This window comes from Dromiciops gliroides, chromosome 3 (genome assembly GCF_019393635.1).
Source record: "Dromiciops gliroides isolate mDroGli1 chromosome 3, mDroGli1.pri, whole genome shotgun sequence".
Classification (NCBI taxonomy): Eukaryota; Metazoa; Chordata; class Mammalia; order Microbiotheria; family Microbiotheriidae; genus Dromiciops; species Dromiciops gliroides.
The window spans coordinates 480,449,504-480,473,211 of record NC_057863.1 but is presented as its reverse complement, the minus strand read 5'-3'; the positions used below and the strand labels follow the sequence as shown (position 1 = coordinate 480,473,211).

Below are 23,708 nucleotides of genomic sequence, written 5' to 3'. Positions count from 1 at the left end.
TTCAGGGGACAAAATGTAACCCAAATATCCGAATTCCTTTTGTTAAAGTGATTTCCCATTATTTGAGAAGAATATGAATTACTGTAGACAGTTCAAGTAGAAATACATTTCTTAGAATATATAAAAAGAAAATTGATTTCTGTCTCTCTTCCCTAATTCTTTGGTTCTTAAAGGTTGCGAGTAAATTGTGCTGGCATTTTTGATGTTTTAACATTTGATAACAGTCAGAATAATCCATTGGCTCTAATGGCTCAATTCCAGGTAAGTTTAACACTGATATGGTCTTTACCATGTTATTCTAGGTCTGATATTCTTATTTTAGAAAAGCAAATAATATTTAATTGCAAAACTCTAGTTTTGCTTTTGCAAACTTTCCAAATATCACTAATTTGAGGCTGTAAAACTTGTTATCATGCCTCAAGGGTTGCCATGGGTGTATTCAAAATTTAATGCTAGCCAAGACCTCTTCAGATTCAACAAATATCACATGCTTTTTGTATACAGAGCATTATGCTAAGCTTTGTTTGAAATCTTAGATCATTTGGATCTGGCCTTTGTATTGCCTACAGTCTAGTATAGGCACATAACCGTGCACTCAATTTTTTTCATGTGTTAAGGAAATTAATCCCAAATATATGTAAACGCAAAATGATTAATCAGATAAATTTATTGCTTCTACTATTCATGTCACAGTCCCATTCCTTATTTCTACCAAGAGGTACTATTGCATTCACTTTATTTGTTTTGGTTTTTGGTTTTGGGGGTTTTTTTGCAGGGCAATGGGGGTTAAGTGACTTGCCCAGGGTCACACAGCTAGTAAGTGTCAAGTGTCTGAGGCCAGATTTGAACTCAGGTACTCCTGAATCCAGGGCCGGTGCTTTATCCACTGTGCCACCTAGCCGACCCTATTGCATTCACTTTTGTCACTGACATCTTTCTCTCCTGTCTCTTACTCTGTCTTGAGGATTATTTTTCCTTCCTTACAGTAATAAAATTTAAGTCATTCCTAATAGGAAGTCAAATTCATTATATATTTTGAGAATATTTATGTAGGAACTAACTTGTGTAAAGAAACTGAGTTCTTTACAAGTAGGATTTTTTCTTGGTATTTCTGTTTATTTTTTTTACATCAGTTTTTTTAAATTTTGAGTTCCAAATTCTCCCTCTAGCTCCTTCTTCACCCACTGAGAAGGCAAACATTATGAATGTAAGATGATTTATTTCACCAAAGACTGTCACTCATTTCTTTAATATAATTTGATTTATACATTATTGATTTTTAAAGGATTAATTTTAATGTTAGTGACTATCCAGACCGACCAATATAATCTTGACTTTGGATATTTGGTCTTTTAAACTAATTTCCTAACAAGAAAATGTAAAAGAATAAGCATGCCAATTTTTGAGAGAAGGTTGAAGACTAGTGATTTTGATACTGAAAGAATACTCTTTCAAGGTGTTAGTTGTATGGCAGTTAAAGCAAATTCATCATTTTCCATAACATTTGATGTTGTAATACTTTATATATTTAATTTAAATGCCCATTGTTGTAATATACAGTTAAGCTCTTTCTAAAGTACAAGATTTTCAATTTACAAATTATTTTTATTTCTTTAAATTAAAATTAACTGATTTAATTGAAAACAACTTTGATAATAGAATACATTGACTTGTAAAGAACAATTAAAAAATAATCATACTCTTCCCAACTGTGTTATAATGGCTGCTTTTCTTATTTGTATGTTATATAGTGTTTACATGAAACAAATTGAAACAGTTTCGATTGGAAACATCAGTTTTTACTTTCCTTTTATTCCTCTTAATCAAAAAGGAAAAGGAAACAGCCAGAGAAGCAGTGTTTGAGTTGTAATTTTTTTTCCTGTGTCAATTTTTCAACCAGAATTTTCTTATTGAATCAGAGGAAATACAGACATTTGTCTGTATTAAAAAGAGCTGTCATGTACACACCCATGGCTGTTCATTACTATTTCCTCATTTCTCACACATCCCCCACCATCAAGCTACTGAGCTGCCTTTTTCCAGCAGTGTCACCAGGTGGGGAGTGCAGGGAATTGTCTGTCTTCATTTCTTTTCCCCAGCATGTCCTTCTTTCCACAATGTGAGTTCTTCTTCCTGCCCTAAATTGTACTTTTTAAATTCCATTTATGAGCTAAAAGGTTATCTTAATTCTAAGTCCAGTGATTTCGATGTCAAGAAATTTTGAATTAGCTGGATATTGCAAAGAACCATTGTAACCACTTCTAAAAGTCCTTTTATGTGCACAGAGATCACTACTGATATCTGCAGAGATTTTACTCAAGTACCAGCATTCAGAAGGAATGCTAAGTAGTTTTTCATTTAATTGCATTATTTTTATTTTATTTATATGTCAGATATAATATTCCTTAATTTAAAAAATAGAACTATATGGTATTTCAAATATAATATGAAAGACCTAGGCTTCTGTGGCTATTTGAGAACCTGTTTTTTAAGGGGAAATGGGTTCAGAATTCCAAACATCTTCATTTCAAATGCACTTTGGTAATCCATAAAACCAACAAGCCTTGATTTGTAAGTTGGAAACTGCCTTATAGAATAGTATAAATAGTTAGTCTTTCCTTTACCTCCTAACTCACTGCTCCATCATTATTGTCCACAGGTAATATTAGGAGGTGGTTTTTTTTGTTTTTGGTGAGCCCAGTTAACTAATCTTTTACTTTTCATTTGGTTTTGTTAATTGTTAGAAATTTTTCAGATGTGCTTGCATGCCTGCGTGAGTGTTTGGGAATGATACATGTTTCCTTACAACTTATAGCATGAACAGATAGGAGAGCAGTGGTCATAGAAGGGGGAGTGTGATTGACAGAGAAAGAGGGTACATGAGAAAAGGAGTGCATTGTTTCTTCCAGTCTATTTTTCATAGTCTGTTTCAGACACGTGAATAGAGACTGACTTACAGTAAAATGGACATAAGTAGAGCCATAGATAGAATCAGAGAAAGAAACCAAGAATTGAAAACCAGGAAGAAACTGAAAATGATTTTGGGGGGAAACCCCCACAAAGCAACAAATGGGGGGAAAACAGATGGAGGTAAGAAGCAAAATAATAAATGGAAAATATCGAGTTGGGAAATGATATTTTAAAAAAGGAAAGTTATTGAGATATTGTCATGTTAACCATATTATTTTAAAATGAAGCAGTGAGATGGTAAACCTTTTTTGGAGATGGTAAATTCCAATATTGGATTGGAATTTTCCTGAGTCAGCCTAAATAACTTTAAAAAAGTGAGATTTTCTACCTTGAGTCAGATTCAGGGAGGTGGTAGAAAAAATACATTTCAAACAGATAACCCCTTATTTTTAAACCTGTTCAGACTACTCATGGCCTTGGGGGTCTTACCTGTCAGTCTTATATCAGGATGTGAAGAAGGAAACCAAGAACATGGGAGTTCTCAGAGGAACAATAGTGCAAGGTGGAGGTGTGACTCAGCCACTGTATTACTGCTCAGGGTTGGGGAGAAATGGGATGTGTAGGTCCATGCTGGCCAAATACTTGTCTTCAGTGTATAATAAGTAGCCTTAATTTGTGTGATGCATCCATTTGAATTTAAATCAGTGCCTCAATGAAGACACCAGTTTCATGAAATTACATATGACCCGTCTCTGTTATATACATTTTATTATAAAATGCGATGGGGGGGGGGGGCGGGGCAAGGCAGTGAGGGTTAAGTGACTTGCCCAGGGTCACACAGCTTAGTAAGTGTCAAATGTCTGATGTCGGATTTGAACTCAGGTCTTCCTGAATCCCGAGCTTTATCCACTGTGCCACCTAGCTGCCCCCAATGCGATAATTTTTTTTTTAATTGCTTTTCCTCTTGGTTGAATATCCCCAAATCTAGGTGACCTAAGATAAATTTTCCTTTCCCCCTCCCTGTGGGATTGTTTCCATAGTGGTATCACCAAGATGTCAGTGTCAGGAGCAATATTCTTTTCATAAAATCATAGAGTTAGAGCTAGAAGAAACCTTATAAACCATCACATCCAACTCTCTCATTTAATCAATGAAGAAACTGAGGCTTATAGAAGTTCAGTGACTTGCCAAGGGTCACACAGCTAGTATTGGAGTATCTGAGGGAAAATGTGAGGTGAGGTCTTCCCAGCTCTGTTCAGTGCTTTATCCACTGAGCCATCTAACTGCCCAGAAAACTTTTTTCAATTAAACCTTTTTTCTTTCTTCTTCTCCTCCCCCTGCCCTCCTTCCTCTTTTATCCCTAGTCCAACCCAGGCTCAAAAGCTTTTTCATTAAGCAAAACTCTTACACCTAATTGGAGTCACTCATACATACAGTTGCAAACATCCCTGAGCTGGTTTGCATCTTGTGCCATTTCACTTCCCTCCCTAAGCTATTGACACCACTTACATAAGCCTTTGCCTTCAAAATATTCAGTCCCAACTCTTAATCTATCCTGAAGTTTTTACTATTAAAGAATAGTATTTTTTCATTTATAAAACAGGGGAAATACAACCTTAGTATATACTATTTTTCATTACTTAAATTGACTTGTTTTTAAACTTATGGTGTTTCATTGAGAATATCATGATGCAGATTATGGCATATAGTGTCATATCGGTAATGTCTTGAAGCCATTAATCTGATTTTTTAAATATCCAATGTGATCAAGTAATTATGCCGGCCAGTAAGTTGGATTCCAACCATCCTATATAGATTCAATAGATGAATATTTAGCTACATAGTTAGGCTGCAACGAGAGGCAGCATGGTTTGAACTGGGCATATTTTTAGAGTGAGGAAAGCCTGGGTTCAAGTCCATTTCTGACTCGAAGTAAGTTCCTGAACAAGTCACTTAACCTCTCATGTTCTAGAAAACTGTCTAAAAACCTAAATTTCAGATTTAGGTAAGGTGCCAGCTTGCAATGGTAAGGGTAATTTCCTCATCTGGGAGTTCCTTATAGCGGTGAAATCATAGGTCCAATTCCAGTTCTATAATTTAGTTTATGAGTCATCTCACATCATAGGATTAACCAAATTATCTGATGGGGCATGTTCCACTTCTGTAAGAAGCAATTCGAAAATGATTCCATTCTCCCTTTTATTTGTCTCAATTGCTTGTGAATTAGGTTTACTTGGAATGAGCACTCTGTTTCCTTAAGGATGCAGAGTGCTCACCCCCAAATCACTTCCTACTGCAAACATCCTCTAAAATTAAAGCTCTAGAGTGTTAGAGAGAAAAGATAATCTTGAAAAGGGAAGCCAAGGTCATTACAGGACTGAAGACTCATAAGGGAATGCCTAAAGTAGTTCTTTAGAAATGGAGTAAAGTGTGCAGAATCCTAATTGATGGAGAAGTCTGGCTTTTAAAGTGTCATTGCCAGCATCAGGTTCTTCAGTGGGAGCTTCTCTTCACATAAGTGGATAAGTGGACAAATTCCCCAGATTCAGTAGAACTGTATAAAATTTCATATTTCAAATGGTGGTAATCGTGTAACAAGTTACGGCTACCTGTGAATCAGTTTCTAACAGGAAAATTTCAGCTTTATGAAAACAAGCTTAAAGAAATCAATAATTTAGTAGTTTAACTTTGAATGCTCTTGACTTGCTTGATGTAAATGACTAAAGTGCCATTACTCTTTCCTGGAAGGCAAAGTAATATCAATGCATTAAACATCTATCTCTATGAGATTAAAGTTAAAAGTTATGTTCATTCTTTCATGTCAGCAAGCAGATCTGATGTCATTAGGAAAAGTTGTGTTGGCTTTGGCTTGCAACTCTTTGGCAGGAATTCAGCGGGAAAATTTGCAGAAAGCAATGGAACTGGTGACAATCAACTATTCCTCTGATCTGAAGAATCTGATTTTGTAAGTTTTAATTACAATGAGCTAAAAAGATTATCTTAGACTCTATGAAATATGACCAAAATGTAGGCTTAAGAATTAATCCAGATATCTTTTCCATATGTTGTTTTAATAGTGAAATAATCTATTTGATTTACCCTTTTAAAATAAACCACAATTTTTTTTAGTGAATCTACAGTCTAATTTATTCATCATTATTGCTAACCGTATAATCTTGATATAAATCCCAAAACATGATCAATGAGTTATTGATAATTAGAATCATAAAATTGTAAAAGCATACTGAGTTTTTTCTGAAATTATTACTGTTAGTCATATCAAACTAGTTATAGGTAGATAATTTCATATTACAGATATTTGCTGTAATTAATACCCCAATATAGATATAGGTGTTAGGGTTTTTTTATTTTTAAGTTCAATAAGTTTTTTGATAAGTTGTTCAAAAGAACAGTTGGGCAGCTGCTAGCAAGATGCCCTCAATTCCCATTGTTGATAGAACTACTACACATAAGTGATTATATGTCAGAAGAGCACAGGCCAATGGAGTGTTCTATGGCTATAGAGTGTGAAGCCTTCAGAAGGCCTGTAGGATTATACTGGATAGTGGGTTTGAATTGGATTCGATGAAGATCTAGTATGGCCCAAAGCCTTCATAGATAGTCTGTTCCAGATCCAAATTATCCAGGGAAATTGTGAAGGAGCAGGTGGTATCCTAGCTCTTTAGTGTTAGAAGACACTACAATAGACATCAGAAGTAACTTGGAAATCCTAAAGTCATTTAAACACTGGTAAGACCCTTCTGAGGCACTGCAGGTTCGGGCAAGTAAACTTCCAAGTGTTTCAGAACTCACATACCTAGCTCTTGAAGGTTTCAAAATCACTTTTCCAACAACAACCCTATGATGTAAGTTGTATATGTGTGTGTGTGTGTGTGTGTGTGTGTGTGTGTATATATATACACACACACACACATAAAACCTCCAGTCAGCAGAGGCAAAAACTGAGGCTGTGGCATTAAACTTACCTCAGCTGACAGAGTTCTATAGCCTTGGATGAGCTAGGATCTTTCTTTGACCATTTTGTCACTTGTGGACCACAGAGCGTTTCCCCCATTGCACTACCATTGATAGCAGTGGTGTGCAAGAGAGGTTTACTGGTGTCTAATTCTGTTAACATTCAGGTATGATGATTTGTCCATATCTTGTCTCAGTCATATATTATGACAGTAGCGATTCCTAAACAGTATTGTGATAGCCAGGGTGCTTATTAATAATGGTATGTCTCAGTGCACTCGTCTAACTTTCTAAAGCTGTGACTCAGTTGATACTGGCTAATTGAAACTCATTCTTTGGTTTTGAAAGTTGTCATTCAAAAGTAGTAGAAAAAAGCTTTTGTTTTCAATAAAAGTTCATCACAGCTTTCTCATCAGGCATTATTTTGAGGAAGAGTGTGAGAAAGGAAAGAGTTTAAACCTGACCCTACCCAACCTCCCCTTCTTATTTCCATGACAGCAGGAAATTAAGAGGAAAGGTATGTTTTCTGCTTCTCCATTGGTTCTTAAAATTTTATAGGGGAAAGAAATATGACCATTAAAATTTAAGAAATAACTTCTTCTAGAAGATGAAATACTTTCTAAAATATGTTTATACTGGTATGATAACAACAGTTTAATTATATCTTCAAGTAACTCCCATTTATTGTTGATAGGTATTTGCTGACTGACCAAAACAGGCTACGAAGTGTAAATGACATCATGCCAATGATTGGTGCTCGATTCTATACTCAGTTGGATGCTGCTCAAATGAGAAATGATGTCATAGAGGAAGACCTGGCCAAGGTAAAGAAAGGAATCATCCACACATATGTAAAACCCCACAAATGACTAGCCATCTTCTTTGCATAGAGCAATGACTAAACTAAAAGGTGTGTTACACAGCTGTTCTGAAGTCCGTACTTCTTCAGACTCCATTTTAGCCAAACCAAGCATATATTATTTAAATTTTTATCTCCGTGATACTGTTGCTACCCTACAATTCTGGTCAAACATAATCTGGAAAAACGTAGTTCCAATTCCACCAGCACTTCTCAAGTGTAGAGCACTGTGCTAAGCCTGGGAGGAGAAAAGAAATAACCCTTGTTCTAGTTTAATTTGCAATTTAATCTAATAAGGTGATATGACATATATACAACATATATACAGCAGAATTGCTGGGAAATTTGAGAGGAAAAGGTCATTGTCAACTACAGGAAGCAGGGAAAATTTACTATAGAAGTTATTTTTGAATAGGTTTTAATCCGTATGGAAAGGAGCATAGAACCTGTTCAGCCAGGATCTGTTAGCTGTCCCCTGTTGACAGAAACCTATGCTACGTGTTGTGGGGGTAAGAGAGACTGCATCATATTTAAAGAGAATGGCTGAAGAAAGGCACGGAGGCAGGAAGATGGCAGCTTGCCTGCACTGTGGAATGTGTTTCAAGAGGGGAGTCTCCCAATCAGCATTAACTCCAATCTGATACTGTCATGTATGAAGAATAGAGAGTCAGGGACTCAAATGCAGAATATATCAAGGAGAGTTATGTATATGATGCTGGAAAGTAGGTTTGTGGCAAGGTTATGAGAAGCTTTAAAAGCCAAAAGGAGGAATTTATATTTGATTTAGAGGGCGATAGAGTTATTGAAGTTTATCAAGCTGGAGAGTATAGACTTGGAAAATCACTTTAACAGTTATATGAAGGGTGGATTGCAGAGTCAAGAGACCTGAGGCAGACAAACCAGTTTGGGGACTCTTGCAGTAAGTATTCCAGGTGGAAGTGATGAGGGCCTGAACTTGAGCGCTGGCTGTGTCAAAGAGAAGAGGAAGGATGAAAGAAATATTGTAGAAATAGAAATGATAAGATTTGTTTACTCTTTGGTTATATACAGAGAATATAAGTGAACAGTCCAATATAACTCCAATGTTATAAACCTGGGAGACTGGAAGAATGGCCCCATTTTTAAAACTTTGTATGCCAAGTTCCTTCCTCCCTCCCCCCTTTAAGAAGGCAAGCAATTCAGTATGAGTTATACATGTGTTGGCATGCAAAACATTTCCATATTAGTCAAGTTGTGAAAGAAAAGAGACCAAAAAACTCAAGAAAATAAACTAAAAAAATATATGCTTCATCTGTATTCAGACCCCATCAGTTCTTTCTCTGGGAATGGATAGCATTTTTATCATAAGTCCTTCAGAGTTGTCTTGCATTATTGTATTGCTGAAAATAGACAAGTCATCCACAGCTGATCATTTTACAGTATTGCTGTTACTTTGTACACAGTACGTCTCACTTTGCATCAGCTCATATAAATCTCTCCAGGTTTTTCTTTCTTTTTCTTTTTTCTTTTTGTGTGTGTGTGAGGCAGTTAGGGTTAAGTGACTTGCCCAGGGTCACACAGCTAGTATTAAGTGTCTGAGGCTGGATTTGAACTCAGGTCCTCCTGACTGCAGGGCCAGTGCTCTATCCACTGCACCACCTAGCTGCTCCTCCAGGTTTTTCTGAGAGCATCCTGCTCATCATCTCTTACAACACAATGGTGAGCATCATAATCAAAACCCACCATTTGTTCAGCCATTCCCCAATCAGTGGGCATCCCCTCAATTTCACATTCTTTGCCACTAGAAAAAAGCTGTCGTAAATATTTTTTGTATAGGTCCTTTAGCTTTTTGTCTTTTAATCTCTTCTGGGATACCAACCTAGTAACTGTATTTCTAGGTCAAAGACTAGGCGTGGTTTTATAGTCCTTTGGCTACAGTTCCATATTACTCTATAGAATGTTTGAGCCATTTTACAACTCCCACCAACAGTGTATTAATGTCCCATTTTCCCCATATCCCCCGCAACATTTCTTTTTTTTTTTGTTGGGAGGCAATTGGGGTTAAGTGACTTGCCTAGGGTCACACAGCTAGTAATTGTTAAGTGTCTGAGGCTGGATTTGAACTCAGGTCCTCCTGAATCCTGGGACGTCCCCTGCAACATTTGTCATTCTCCTCTGCTGTCCTATCATCCAGTCCAGTAGGTATGAGGTAGCACCCAGAATTATTGTGACTTGCATGGGGATTATATTTTTTCCCTTTTTTTGTATCCCCAGTGCTTAGGACAGTGCCTGGCACATAGTATGTGATTAATAAATGCTGGTTGACACACCTGGCAATTAGCACAAATATCCAACTATAAGTAAGGTCTAATTAATTAGATCACGCCTTGCTCCTCCATTCCTACTGGGATCTAGATAGCTCCTTCAACTTCAGTGCTGATTTATTTGCTGTTCTGGGGCATGCTGCATTTGAGGTATTAATGGACCATCCAAATAGAGATAGCCCTTATAATAAGTATTTGTAGATATGGGGACTTGGACTTCAGGAAATGGCAGGCAAGGCCAAAGTCATCTGCTCGATGGTGATAGCTGAAATAATTGGATGAATGAGAATATACAGGTTAGAGTGTAGAAAGAGGATAAGTAAAGAAACTCTAGGAACATCAGCATTAAGAGGTGGGAAAGAAAATGAGCCAGAGAAAAGGAATATTCATTCATTCTTTTTTTTTTTTTTTTTTTTTTTTTGCGGGGCAATGAGGGTTAAATGACTTGCCATGGATCACACAGCTATTAAGTGTCAAGTGTCTGAGGCTGGATTTGAAGTCAGGTCCTCCTGAATCCAAGGCCAGTGCTTTATTCACTGCACCACCTAGCTGCCTCTAAAATGTTCCTTTTTCTTTTTTTTTCTTTGCGGGGCAATGAGGGTTAAGTGACTTGCCCAGGGTCACACAGTTAGTGAGTGTCAAGTGTCTGAAGTCAGATTTGAACTCAGGTCTTCCTGAATCCAGGGCCAGTGTTTTATCTACTGTGCCACCTACTTGTCCCTGAAAAGGAATATTTAGAGGGCCAAGTAGAGACACAGCAGAGGGTGGTACCATTGCACCATGGAAGAAGAGTCTCCGGAAGGACGAGTGGTCATCATGATCAACAAAGGCCAATAAGGACGAGACCCACAGAATGGTCACTGGATTTGGTAATTGGGTGATAATGGGAAATCTCTTTGAGAGAATAGTTTCAGTAAAGCAGTAGAAATGGAAGCCAGACTTCAAGGATTGGAAAAGAGGTGATGAGGAAGCAAACACATTCCATATTTAGCAACCTTTTCAAGAAGTGTGGTCATAAAACAGAGGAAAGAAATTGGTGTGGTAGTTGGATCAAGGGAAAGACTTTCTTAATATTTGGAAAATCTGAGTATAAAAACAATTATGACTATCAAACAAGATGAAAACAAAATAATAATTCACTGTTAGCGTTTTAAAATTCACAAATTACTTTACCCACACTAAACATATCATAATAGCTATCATTTATCTCCATCTTATAGATGAAGAAAGTGAGGGAGACCCAGGTTAAGTGATTTGCCCAAGATCACATAGATTTCAAGTGTCTGAGAAAATACTTGAATGAAGGTCTTCCCGATTCCAAGTCCAGCATTCTATCAATTGCAACACCTAGCTTCCTATGAAGTATAGTTGTTACAGGTATTATTTTCATTTTTGCAAACAAGGTTTCTGAGTTTCAGAGAAGTTGTCACCTATCCTGCCCCATACTGTTAGTACCTTTTGGAGGTATTGACACACCAGGAGGTGTAATGATATACGATTATTGATTTAATATTGGAAGAGGCCTTCATCTCCTCCTCCAACTCCTCATTTTGTAGATAAGGAAACTAAGACCCAGAGAACTTAAGTGACTTACTCAAGGTTACCCATGGAATAAGAAGCAGTCCTTGGGTTTGAGTCCAAGTCTTCTCACTCCAAAACCAGTTCTCTTCCTACAGTGCTGTTAAGGGCTAAAATTCTAGCTAAACTGTCTAAAATATCTAATGAGTGGTCGCCAATAAATTATAAGCTTTAGCAAGAGTTAAACTTTTAAGCATTTATTAAGGAGAATAAGAATTTGGTAAAGAGAGAGAAAAAGGCCTAGATTCCTATCTATTAAAGGGAGAGCACATTTCTAGCTCCGCTCTCCACCAGAGTCCAGAGGAAAGAGCGCGAGCCTGAGCGCCAGTCTCTTCCTTCCTCCTCCCACTAGTCTGCGTCACTTCCTGATGCCTGGTCTTGCCCTCAAAGACCTTCGCTTCATGGGCAGAACTCTTCTACAGTAAGTATCCAGCAGGTGGCGTCATTCCAATCGTTACAGTGCCACACTGATGGGAAAGAGCTGGTGAAGTTGGAGAGAATAAAGATACATGAGAAAGCTGGAGACTTTTGAAATCAGAAGGGATTTGGTTTAATAAAGAGTAGCTATAAGTTCTTCATTTCTTTCTAACAAAGAGAATAGGTGATTCTGAGAAAGTTTGAAAATTACTCCTCCTGGTTGGAAGTATGATTGGGGATTGAGGAGAGATGAAAAGGTTTGGACCAGTCAAAGTGGGGAATTAGGTAGGAAATCAGTGACAGAAATGATGGGAAACAAAAAGGACTCACTAAAATTATGCAGCAGAAACATAACTGGGAGGGAGAAAATGGTCAGATTTATCCAAAATTCTAGTAAGGTAGAGGTCTGAGGGGTGAGTAAATCTTGGTTAATGATATACCAGTTGAAATCCATTCAACAAGTATTAAGCAAATGCTGTATGCAGTATACTCTTTTAGGTACTCTGAGACACTAGATATGAAGATAAGTGGACCCAGGGTAGGGAGATGGAGAATAGGAAGGAGAAGCTAAGGTCCTCGTGATCTCAGTGAGAGTAAAGCCTTGGTTGAGTGTGAGATGAACAGAGTGAGGTTAGGATGGGTCTTCATTGTTGGAGAGTGTCATTTCAAAGTTTCGGGTACAGGGACAGAAGTGATTCTTGTGGGGCAGCAAGATTCAAAGGTGTGACTGTCTCAGTATATAGCTGAAGTGAATTGATATAGGAAAGGAGGCAATAGGAGGTAGAACAATTGTATTTGTCAGCATGAGCATTTAAAGTCCCTGAGGTTGAGAGCAGTGGATGGGCTGAAAGGAAGGATTGTTTGAAGTAAGTATTAGGCATTGAGTAAATTGGGAAAGTGGCTTGGATACTGATTGGCCTATTTGGGAAATTTATTTTTCTTGACTGTGCGTATTTTACTGTTCTTTTATTTTTCCCCAGTAGGGAGAGGCAGGGAAAGAAGGGCAGAGAGAAAATAAATGCTTGTTAATGGGAAAAAAAAATAATTTAAAAAGTATCACTGAGACTTGTTAGGCAGTCAAACTGGGGAACAAGGACTATGTTACTGTTAATACTATTACTGCTGCTGCTGCTACTTCTCCTGCACTAACAAGGTTTGTAAAGTGCTTTACATTTGTTATCCTATTTGATCTTCACCACAACCTTAAAAGGTAGGTGTTATTATTATCCCCATCATGCAGATGAGGAAACTGGGACAAACAAAACCCAAATGTTGTTTGCCTAGAGTCATGTAGCTAGCAAGTGTCCAAAGGCCACATTTGAAATCTGGGCTTCTTGATTCAAGGTCTGTTACTGTATCCACATTACCACCAGTATGCCAACCACTCCCATACAGGTCCTCTGAGTTGCTGGGAGTGGGAGCAGTACCTGCCAATGGAGAGGTTGTGAAGGTTGTGCTGTCTTCATTATAAAACTAGATTTTCATTAAATTAATGAAATGGAAAGAATGCTAGAAGAAAAGGTTGTGGCTATAGAGGAGTTTGAGAATTGATCATAGATTCCACAGAGCCCAGTGGAATCAACTTAGATGGATGGGTGAACCATTTGGATTAGTAGGGGGTAAACAATTTATATCTTTGTCGTAAGATAAGACATCCAGATATCTGTTGGTATCCAGGTATTGTACTGGGTAAACCAGAATAATAAAAGAAAAATTGACATGTTGACATAATTTATAGAATTAAGTGGTCCTAAATTTCTGAAAAGAGTTTAGGGAATTTTAGTGTAAGTTATTTTAACAAATCAATATAATAATACATAGGTATTTGGTATACTTTTCTTTTTTTTTTTGCAGGGCAGTTTGGGGTTAAGTGACTTGCCCAGGGTCACACAGCTAGTAAGTGATAAGTGTCTGAGGCCGGATTTGAACTCAGGTCCTCCTGAATCCAGGGCCGGTGTTCTATCCACTGTGCCACCTAGCTGCCCTATTCTGTATACTTTTCAATGAAATGGGTGTTTGTAAATTCAAATCATAATATGAAGGTTTTAGGACTTTTCTCATAGGATTAGTAAAAAGCATTTAATAAATGTTTCCTGTGTACAAGGCACAGCAGTAAATGCTAGAAATACAAAGAAAGGTTAAAAGCAGTCCCTGTCTTGAAGGAGGAGCTCACAATTAGGCACATACAGAGATATAAATATAGTAAAATGAAGGTAATCTCGAAGTGATGATAGTATCAGTGGTAGGGCAGGGGGGTAGAGGTGGGGGCAGGGTTGAGGGGGAAGAACAGGAATAGAAATGGAAAGAAATGTTTTTTTAAAAGCCCTTTCATAATAAATATAGTTTTAATATGGTGAAAAAAACTATACAATATAGAGAGTTCTTTAATTTGTCGCTTTTATGTTAAAAAACTAAAACATTAACATTTTTATATTTTCTAGGAGGTTCAGAATGGAAGGCTGTTTAGGCTTCTAGCAAAATTGGGAACCATCAATGAGAGACCAGAGTAAGGAATTTATAGCACATTAATATTTTTTCATTCATGGATGTGTACTGCCTTTTTTTTTGAGACTTTAAAAAGAAAAAAGGAATCAGTATATCTGTGTTTTTCTGAAACATTAAGAAAAAAAAATTCTCACGGAAAGTAAATGAGCATTCTTTATAAATTGTCTTAGATTGGGAACATTTACTTAAGACATAGCCCCCATAAAGGCACATATAGGTAGACATGTGGGTATACATTTTATGTCTGCTTTTTGAAAAAACTAGTTGTGGTCACTGAATTTGGATCTATCATTTGAAAAGAAACATAAAAGTTAAAAGTAATATGTGCTTTTATGGTTTCAACAATAGGATGAACATCATGGATGAATTTACCTATTCCCCATACTTTCTTTTTAACCATAGTTTAGGAAGTGTGTTTGCATTGGCCAGATAGACTTTAGAAAAAATTTAAGGGGATGATCTCGGAAAATTTATTCCATTATTCTGTTTGATTAAAATGCCTTTCCAAAGTTGCCATTGATATTTTGTAACTGATTTAGCCACACTGCTACATATTTAAAATTAATTGAATGGACATCAGGGCAATGATCTTTAGTTTTTATTTTCTTTTTAGTCTATAAGATTAAGTGTGTGGACATGTATGGAAGTTAATGTGTATACCACAGGCTTCTTGAAAAATAAAGAAGTAATTTGCCTGAGTCAGATAGCTGGTAAGGGTATCATGTAAATGATATTTCATAAATAATCAAGAGAATTCTAATTTTTAGTCCTTTGACATATATTACATTAAATTGTCAATGACCTTAGCAGAAGGTGATGGGTAAATAGCATTGCTGACAGGGTCTCTTGCAAGTGTGTGATAATCTACCTTATGCTTTTCAAACCCAATAAACCCCCCCAATCAGGATTTTTCCAGTAGAATGTTAAAGCCACAACTCTGTTCATCCATTATTAATAAAATGTGTCATGTCAAAAAAGTGTGACCTATTCTTACGTAATTTTCAGGATAACCTTAAGAGGAGAAATAATTGTTTTCATATTTTCAGTTCTATCTTCATTTTCACACATTTTATCATTGGATGAGTTCTTTTTTATTTCCCTCAACCCCAAATTCATTCATTCATCCACTCATTTATTTGTTTATTTATTCATTTATTTATTTAAATGAGGGTTTTCATTTATTTAGAATTTTTCCCAAATTACATGTCAAAACAATTTTTAACGTCTATTTTTAAAAACTTTGTTTCAAATTCTCTTCCTTCCTGCCCCCTCTTTTGTCCCCCAAGAATGCAGGCTATTCAGTATAAATTATACATGTGTAGTCATGCAAAACATTTCCATGTTAGTCAGGTTGTTGAAGAAAACAGACCAAAAAAAACTTAAGAACTAAAAAAAATTTATGCTTCAATCTGTATTCAGACACCATTAGTTCTTTCTCTGAAGATGGACTGCATTTTTCATAAGTCCTTCAGAGTTGTCTTGGATCATTGTATTGCTGAAAATAGCTAAGTCATCCACAGCTTAGAATATTGCTGTTATTTTGTATATAATACATTTCACTACGCATCGGCTCATGTAAAGTCTTTCTAGGTTTTTCTGATAGCATCTTGCGTGTCTTTTCTCTTTCTTTCTTTCCTTCCTTCCTATGGGGTTTAAATGACTTGCCCAGAGTCACACAGCTTTTAAGTGTCAAGTGTCCGAGGCCAGTGTTTTATCCACTGTGCCCTGCTCATCATTTTTTATAGCATAATAGTATTCCATCATAATCTTATCCCACAATTTGTTCAGCCATTTCCCAGTTGATGGCCTCTCCTCGATTTCTAATTCAACTTTTTGTTTTTTATCACTTTTTGGATACTGACCTAGTAGTGGTATTACTGGGTCAAAGATATATACATGGTTTTGTAGCCCTTTGGCCATAGTTCCCAATTGCTCTATAGAATGTTTGAATCAGTTTACAACTTCACCAAGAGTGCATTAATGTCTCATTTTTCCCTACATTTGTCATTTTCCTCTGCCTTTATCCTATTATCCAATCCAGTAGGTGTGAGGTAGTATCCCAGAATTGTTTTGACCTGCATCTGTCTAATCAGTAGTCAGAGCATTTTTTTTTATATGGCTATAGGTTGCTTTGATTATTTCATTTGGAAACTTCCTGTCTTTTGATCCTCTATCAGTTGAGGAATGGCTCTTATTTTAATCAGTTTGATTCAGTTCTCTATGTGTTTGAGTTCTTTTCTATTAGAAGTATATGACATAAGATTTGGTAAGAAACACAGAGAGCCAATGGAAAGATTTGCAGGAAATAAAAAGCTACTGAGAATATTTGTCAGTTCTACTAGTGGTTCTTTGGCCATATTTTGGCGACAGTTTGCTTTGATTCCTTTTCAGCTCTGCCAAGAAAAATCTGAGTGTCAATTTATCTTTGTTGCTATTTCCTTTTTAGCCCCTGTTTGGCTTCATGTATTGAAGAGCAAAGAGGGGCAAGTGCTTTTGTTCTATCTCAATTTTTTACACCCCCCCCCTTTTTTTTTTTTTGCCTACCATTGAAGTGGAACACCTTTTTGGCTCCTCTTATGAGCTTTCTTCCTCTGATCCCCTGACAGCTGAGGAAAAACTAAATTTGAATTGGCCACTCCTGCTTTATCCAGACTACTAACATATTTCCCTTTCTTCTTTTTTCCAGTGGGTTGGACTAAACAGAGGTAGATTACCAAGATAGTTCTCTGCCCAAATTGAATAATCTTATTTCCCTTTGTTTCTTCCCAGCTTGTCCTTTGAGGGGAAAGTTCAACATAACAAGTAAATACTTCAGCCTTCCTCAGAGCCATATTTTCATTTATAATGAGATTTAAAGATAAATGGTAGAATTTAGATCCCTTTCCTTTCAGAGGGTTCTTGTAATTTGAGAACATGAAGGCCTAGGAGAGAATTTGAAGATAGTAAATTCAGGCATACTGAGTTAATCCTTAAGTACTTCATAGTGGTTTTCAACAGAATAAAACATGTTTGAATGTTTCCTAAAAGAATCTCTATTTACCAACAACATTAAAGATGAGGAACATCACTAAATGCTGTACTATGATCATTTTTTAAAATGCAGAATATTCAAGTATTAATGAGCAGTATTAAGTGATTTTTCAAAGACATAACTACCACAAAGTATACTTTGAAGATTGTCAGAATACATTTAAAGATATATATATATATATATATATATATATATATAAAACCTCTAAATTTTCTATTTTTTAGGGTACTGTTAAAGGAATTGTGACATTTTTAAATGGGAAAAATTGTAATAAATAGAGTTCTCTTGTAATAAGCCAAAGATAAATATCCATATTGAAGAATTAATTTTTGTTTTTTATATCATTTTTGTTGCTAATGTGAAAAATCAATCTTCTACCAGGTTTCAGAAGGACCCCACTTGGTCAGAAACTGGAGATAGGTATCTGTTGAAACTCTTTAGAGATCATCTCTTCCATCAGGTGACAGAAGCAGGTGCCCCATGGATTGACCTCAGTCACATTATTTCTTGTCTTAACAAGGTAACCTATATCTACTTTCAAATTATAATGCTATCTTCCACTTGTTAATTTGAACCTTAAGTTTTGTAAAAGATTTTTAAATAAATAAAATAAAGATTTGTCATTACTGTAGCTTCTAAAGAAATTTAATAAGGTAATAACTGATTTCATTTAATTACCCTATGGAATGGAGGTGTTCATAACTACACCAAATCATTTCTAATTTATTTAAAGAAATCTCTTTATTTCAAATATTATGTGGGCTTTTGCATTCCACAGAATTTATTATTTTGATGCATTTTTATCCTTTTAGAGTGGTCTATTATAATTTTCATAAAGAAAATGAAAGGCTAGATCACTATGCTTGGAATTAGGAATACTGGATTTCAAGGTTTGCCTGTGCTGGCTGAATGACCTTGGGCAACTCACTCATTAATCTCTTCAGGTCCCAGGCAACTCTGAAACTTTAAGTTCCCAAGCAGTTGCTGATAGGCATTGATAGAAGGTGTTTCCTTACCAGTTATTTCCCTGCAGCAGAGAAATCACAGGTCAGAACCATAAAAAAATAAAAGTAATTATTAGCATCATATGGCCTTTCATGTGATAAAATACAATTTCAGAATTGGTCATCATTTGTGCAGCTGCTCTGTACAAGGTAAGATAGAATACTGTCTCACAGGAACTTTGTAGGTTTTTTATATGTACTTATTAGTTTGTCCCTCATTACATAAAATTGCAAAATACAAACGCATAAGGCTCTAAATGATAAGGTACAACCATAAAGAAATGAGGATGGTCATGATTTAGAATGATGAATTGCTTAGTGATTGGAGTCATGAGGTGAGTGGGATTAGTTAGGAAAAAGTCCATTGGAAGAGGAAAGGTTTGTAACTTTGAAAGTGCATGAATTGGCAGAAGGTGGATGGAGAGGAATTTTATGCTGAGGTGCCCTAGAACACACTACAGAACCCTTATCTTTAAGCAGGTGAAAGTAAGAACCCACCCGTAACATATGGATATCAATGTATAAGGAGGAGACACATAGAGTGTGAAGACTAACAGTGGCTTTGTCACTGAGTTGAAAGTGTAAGCCAACCATAGCAAATGTTGTCACTCTTCGTTTCCAAATGAATTTTATTTAGTCTGTTTTTTAAAACAGAAGCCTATGTCCTTGTTTTAAGTTTCTTCAAAGTCTCTGATCCAGTATAGCTTCCCCCATTATTGTTCTGTTTGGACAGTGTGTTGGACTTTGGGATGGGGATTGTCCATTGGTATTGGGACCTCACGGCTGCCCTAGTATAGCAGTTTTTGTGTAACTTTTTCTCCCAAATTTTCCCTTAGAAGGAAGTTAAGGAGGTTGGTGGGTAGTTGGTTGTTTTTTTAATCGTAGTTTTAATTTCTTCTTTTTTGTTCTTGTTACAGCTAGATGCTGGTGTGCCCGAAAAAATAAGCCTCATTTCCAGGGATGAGAAGAGTGTCCTCGTGGTGACGTATAGCGACTTAAAGCGCTGCTTTGAGAACACTTTTCAAGAACTAATTGCGGCTGCCAACGGCCAGTTGTAGTATTTGCTAAAAGCATGCAGGACATTGCTGAGGAACTTGACCAGTAGCAAATTGCACTACCGCTGAGTTGTTGTTGTCATCGCCATCGTCTCTCATTTCACATTTGGGAAGCAAACAGGAGGTGAGCAGAACTGCTCACGGTTGAGTCAGGTACACAGTTACTTGAAGGGGAGATTGTTTCCCTTATCTTAAAGCGATGGCTGCCGCTGGAGGCTTTATCTGTGAAGAACTTATTTTAGAGTGAGGAACACCAGCAGGTGCATGATGTTCCTGCTTTTATTTTTTCCACTTGTATATGCACTAATTTTAATTTTTTAAGACTTTTTTCTGATCTCTGAAGTTTTGCCACATTGTATACTTATTAAGGGAAACTATTTGCAAGGACACTTTTGGGCAATATTTTTGTCACTGAGGATATTGCAAAATTTGCTCCTTTTGATATGATTTGCCCAGAATGACATAAAGGACCAGGTAAATAATTTCATAGAAATGCCCTTCTTTAAAGTACAATATAGCGCATAATCCTTGTAGGAGTGTTGTATGCAAGCTCTATATGCCATCCACTGTTAGTTATCCAGCCAGAAGATGGAGATTTTTTTTGTAAAAGAACACACAAAGCAGAATATCATTGAATTGATGGATTCAGATTCCCCTGTCAATTGATTTAAATACTTTCTGAGCAAAGCGATAAGCTAATGTTATTTCAGACACTTGGATGAACATCAGTAATTAAGGAGCATTTTTAGGTGTTTGCTCCAGATACAGCCAGCGCCTTTGAAAAAATTGTATGTCTGTTTCCCTGCTAGTCAGATGCATTTACATTTATGCAATTTTTTTAATAGATAAAAAAATTTTTTTAAAGAAATTGTGTTTTTTTAAAAAAAAAAAGGCCTGAAGTTCAGGAGTGTATTACTTTAGGTTATTTACAGTATGCTTTTTTTTGTATAAAGTTCTGTTCTTTGAACCACAGCTTTATTATGGTACTTTACACTGGATACAGATACAAAGACACTGTTAAGAAGATTAACTAAACACAGCAGTAGTCTGGCATCAAGAGCTTTTTGAAGTTTTTCAGCCTGAATCTGGAGGGATAATGATCTGCTGTGCCTTTGCAGTCACTGCTTAGCCCAAAGTAATATTACTTTTGATAATAACTCACCATGTGGAATATTCCTGAATAAGTCACTCTCAAAAGTTTGGAATTTTCCTCCTCTTAACTTTCTTAATATTTGGACATGCAGTTGCCGCCAAACTTGGGTATTCATGGAATTTATAATAAAAGATAAAACACCTATACTTTGATACTGAAGACTGCCAAATACATAGGAATTTTCTTTCTTAATGCAGTAGTGAAGACTATGTATCCTTTCCCAGCACTGAATGTTTTAATAGCACTGGGTGCTCACCACGCAACTATGAAGAAAATGTGGAAGCTCAAAAGGTCAGGACAGACTCTAAGCACTTGCAACTGATGTTACTGACTTCAATTTTAATAATTCTACATATTTGTAGTTTTCAGAGAAGTTTTTAATATTTCTCTGTCCACTTTTTATAAGCTTTAAAAATGATTCTCTGCCTTGAGATATGCATCAAGAAAAAGCATCTCTCTTCACCTGAAAGCTTTGAAGACTAGAGAAGCGCTTTACACATTTTAAGAAATGTGGTTGAATCCACATTTCGTAGCATCAGTTGTTGAGTTTTTAAAAAATCAATTATTGTTGCATTTGATCTGGATGGATTTTAAAAAGAACATAATGTTCACTATTAAAAGGATAATTAGCAATTGCCACAATATTGTTCTTTTTAATGTAAAAGGAACAAGAATTTGCAGAAGTTAACATGCAAAAGTCTTTTATCATTAGCTCGTGTATTTGAGGAAGAGCAGCTGTCTTTTTATATATGTTTTTGACAAATCATATTGTAATTCTTTTGTACAAAAAAGAAGTACTTGTATTCTAGAAGAAATATGAAATGCTTAATTTATAAGCGGGCTGGAGATTTTTCCAATATTGTTTTCTTTGAAAATGAAAGGGGATCATCTATTTAGTTTTTGGGTTTGGGAACCTTTAAAAATTTAATTTGTGGACCAATGTTTTGTGAAAGCAAAGGAAGGGTAGGGTTAAAATAGGGCTTGAATTTCTCATTCTGCATAGACCAGCAAACTTCCCTCTGCAAGGCAAGTCCAAATCGCAAACCCAAGTGTATTTGCAGTGTAAATGCCAGTTTGCTTCAGCCCCCCAGTAACCTCAGGACTTGGTTAAAAAAATAAAAGGTAGACAGCTGATATGTTTTCATAAGTAAATATTGTCAGCCAGAAAACAGTTGGTGTCAGGTAATGCATTTTTTAAGCTCTGTTTTATATTTATTTTTTCATTTAGTCCATTCTTGGGAATGATTTTAACAAGAACTGTCCAGAAGTTCTGCTTAGGTGTTTTTTGGGGGAGCCCTCTTTTCCATTGTGTAACTCCATTTTCGAGGTTGTCTAAAAGTTCATCTGTTTCATTCATACGAAGATTTCAATGTCTAAAACACAGCCACAAGTTAAGGACATAATCCTTCCACTCCTTCCTGTTTTGACAGATAAAAGCACAGAAAGGGCAACCTTAAAAATCATGTGATGTTGGTCATTTAAATTTTTGTACCTGTTTTAAATTCTGTTACGTATTTACTACATTGTAAATATTTTTGAGGGTACCTCTTTTTTGGTTTTGACCTTGTTTCAGTGATTCAAATTCCAACAGCTTCCCTAAAAAGCACCAGTATGTTAAGTTCTAATGTCATGATCCCAATATCTGTTACTCATCTTTAATCCTGTTTTCAGTCTTCATGTGTACAGCAGTATTTTTAATAAAGAATTACAAAAATAAAGTTATCTTCTTTCTTCTGTCAGATTATATAGTATTTACCATGATGGGATTAAAGGTTGTGATTCTCATACACGTTTCTGGAGAATTTGTAGTTCTTAAATTATACAACTGCAGATATATAAGATAACTATGGATTTATTAGATTATTTGTATCATTTCAGTTAAAATACTTATATAGTCTTTCTTCACACAGTTTATGTGAACAGTAAAAGGATATATTTATTGTAACTTTCTTGCTCATTTTCACAATGAAAGCCTCACCGTAATTTGCTTTCATTGTTTCTGCACCTTGGTAGTAATGTATGGGATATTTTCCTTTCTCTAATGACCCATCCGTCCATTCATTCATTCATTCATTCATTCATTCATTCATTCATTCATTCATTCATCTACCTAAACATCTACTTATTTATTAATTTGTCCATCTGTCCATCCTTCCATTTATTTATTTTATGGTGCCAATTTTAAGTAGATTTTATTCTCCAGGACAAGAATTTCATTTCCACTTGTTTACAGTACTGATAAAGTGTAATGTTGTTCACTTCTCCCCCTCTGCATACATTCAAGTATTCAGAATTCCCAGATTTAGTCAGTAGCTTAAATGTTAACTTTTTTTTATTAATAAAGTATTTTGTTTTTTTCCTGTTACATGTAAAGATAGTTCTCAACTTTTATTTATACAAGCTTTCCAATTTCAGATTTTTTTCTCCCTCCCTCCCCTCCCTCCCCCCTCCCCTAGACAGCAAGTAATCTGATATAGGTTATGTATATGTGTGTGTGTCACACACACACACACACACACACACACATAATAACATTAAACATATTTCTGCATTAGTCATGCAGAAAAGAGAAAAATCAGAGCAATGATGAAAAATCTCAAAATAGAAAAACATCAGCACCAAAAACAAAAGAATTAGTATGGTTCATTCAGCATCTACTCCACAGTTTTTTTTTTTTTTCCTGGATTTGGAGATCCTCTTCTATCATGAGTTCCTTGGAGCTCTTCTGTACCATTGCATTGTTGAGAAGAATATAGTCCATCACAGTAGATCAGCACTCAATGTTGATGATACTGTGTACAATGTTCTTCTGGTTCTGCTCATCTCACTCATCATCAGCCCACGCAAGACCCTCCAGGTTTCTCTGAACTCCTCCTGCTCATCGTTTCTTACAGCACAATAGTATTCCATTGTATTCA

At 36.0% G+C, this 23,708-nt stretch overlaps 1 protein-coding gene across 3 annotated transcripts in view; it reads left to right on the top strand.

The window, feature by feature from the left end:
• Positions 1-22,527, top strand: part of PAN3 (poly(A) specific ribonuclease subunit PAN3) — a 159,399-nt gene extending 136,872 nt beyond the window's left edge. For 2 of the 3 annotated variants that reach the window (XM_043991259.1, XM_043991258.1), the window contains exons 14-19: positions 174-261; positions 5,736-5,875; positions 7,580-7,709; positions 14,484-14,548; positions 17,960-18,098; positions 19,500-22,527. In XM_043991259.1, coding sequence (XP_043847194.1) covers positions 174-261; positions 5,736-5,875; positions 7,580-7,709; positions 14,484-14,548; positions 17,960-18,098; positions 19,500-19,640 — 703 coding nt within the window. In that variant the 3' untranslated portion in view covers positions 19,641-22,527. The remainder of the gene's footprint in view (positions 1-173; positions 262-5,735; positions 5,876-7,579; positions 7,710-14,483; positions 14,549-17,959; positions 18,099-19,499) is intronic. The other variant, XM_043991260.1, reaches the window with a different exon arrangement.
• Positions 22,528-23,708: the final 1,181 nt, after the last annotated feature.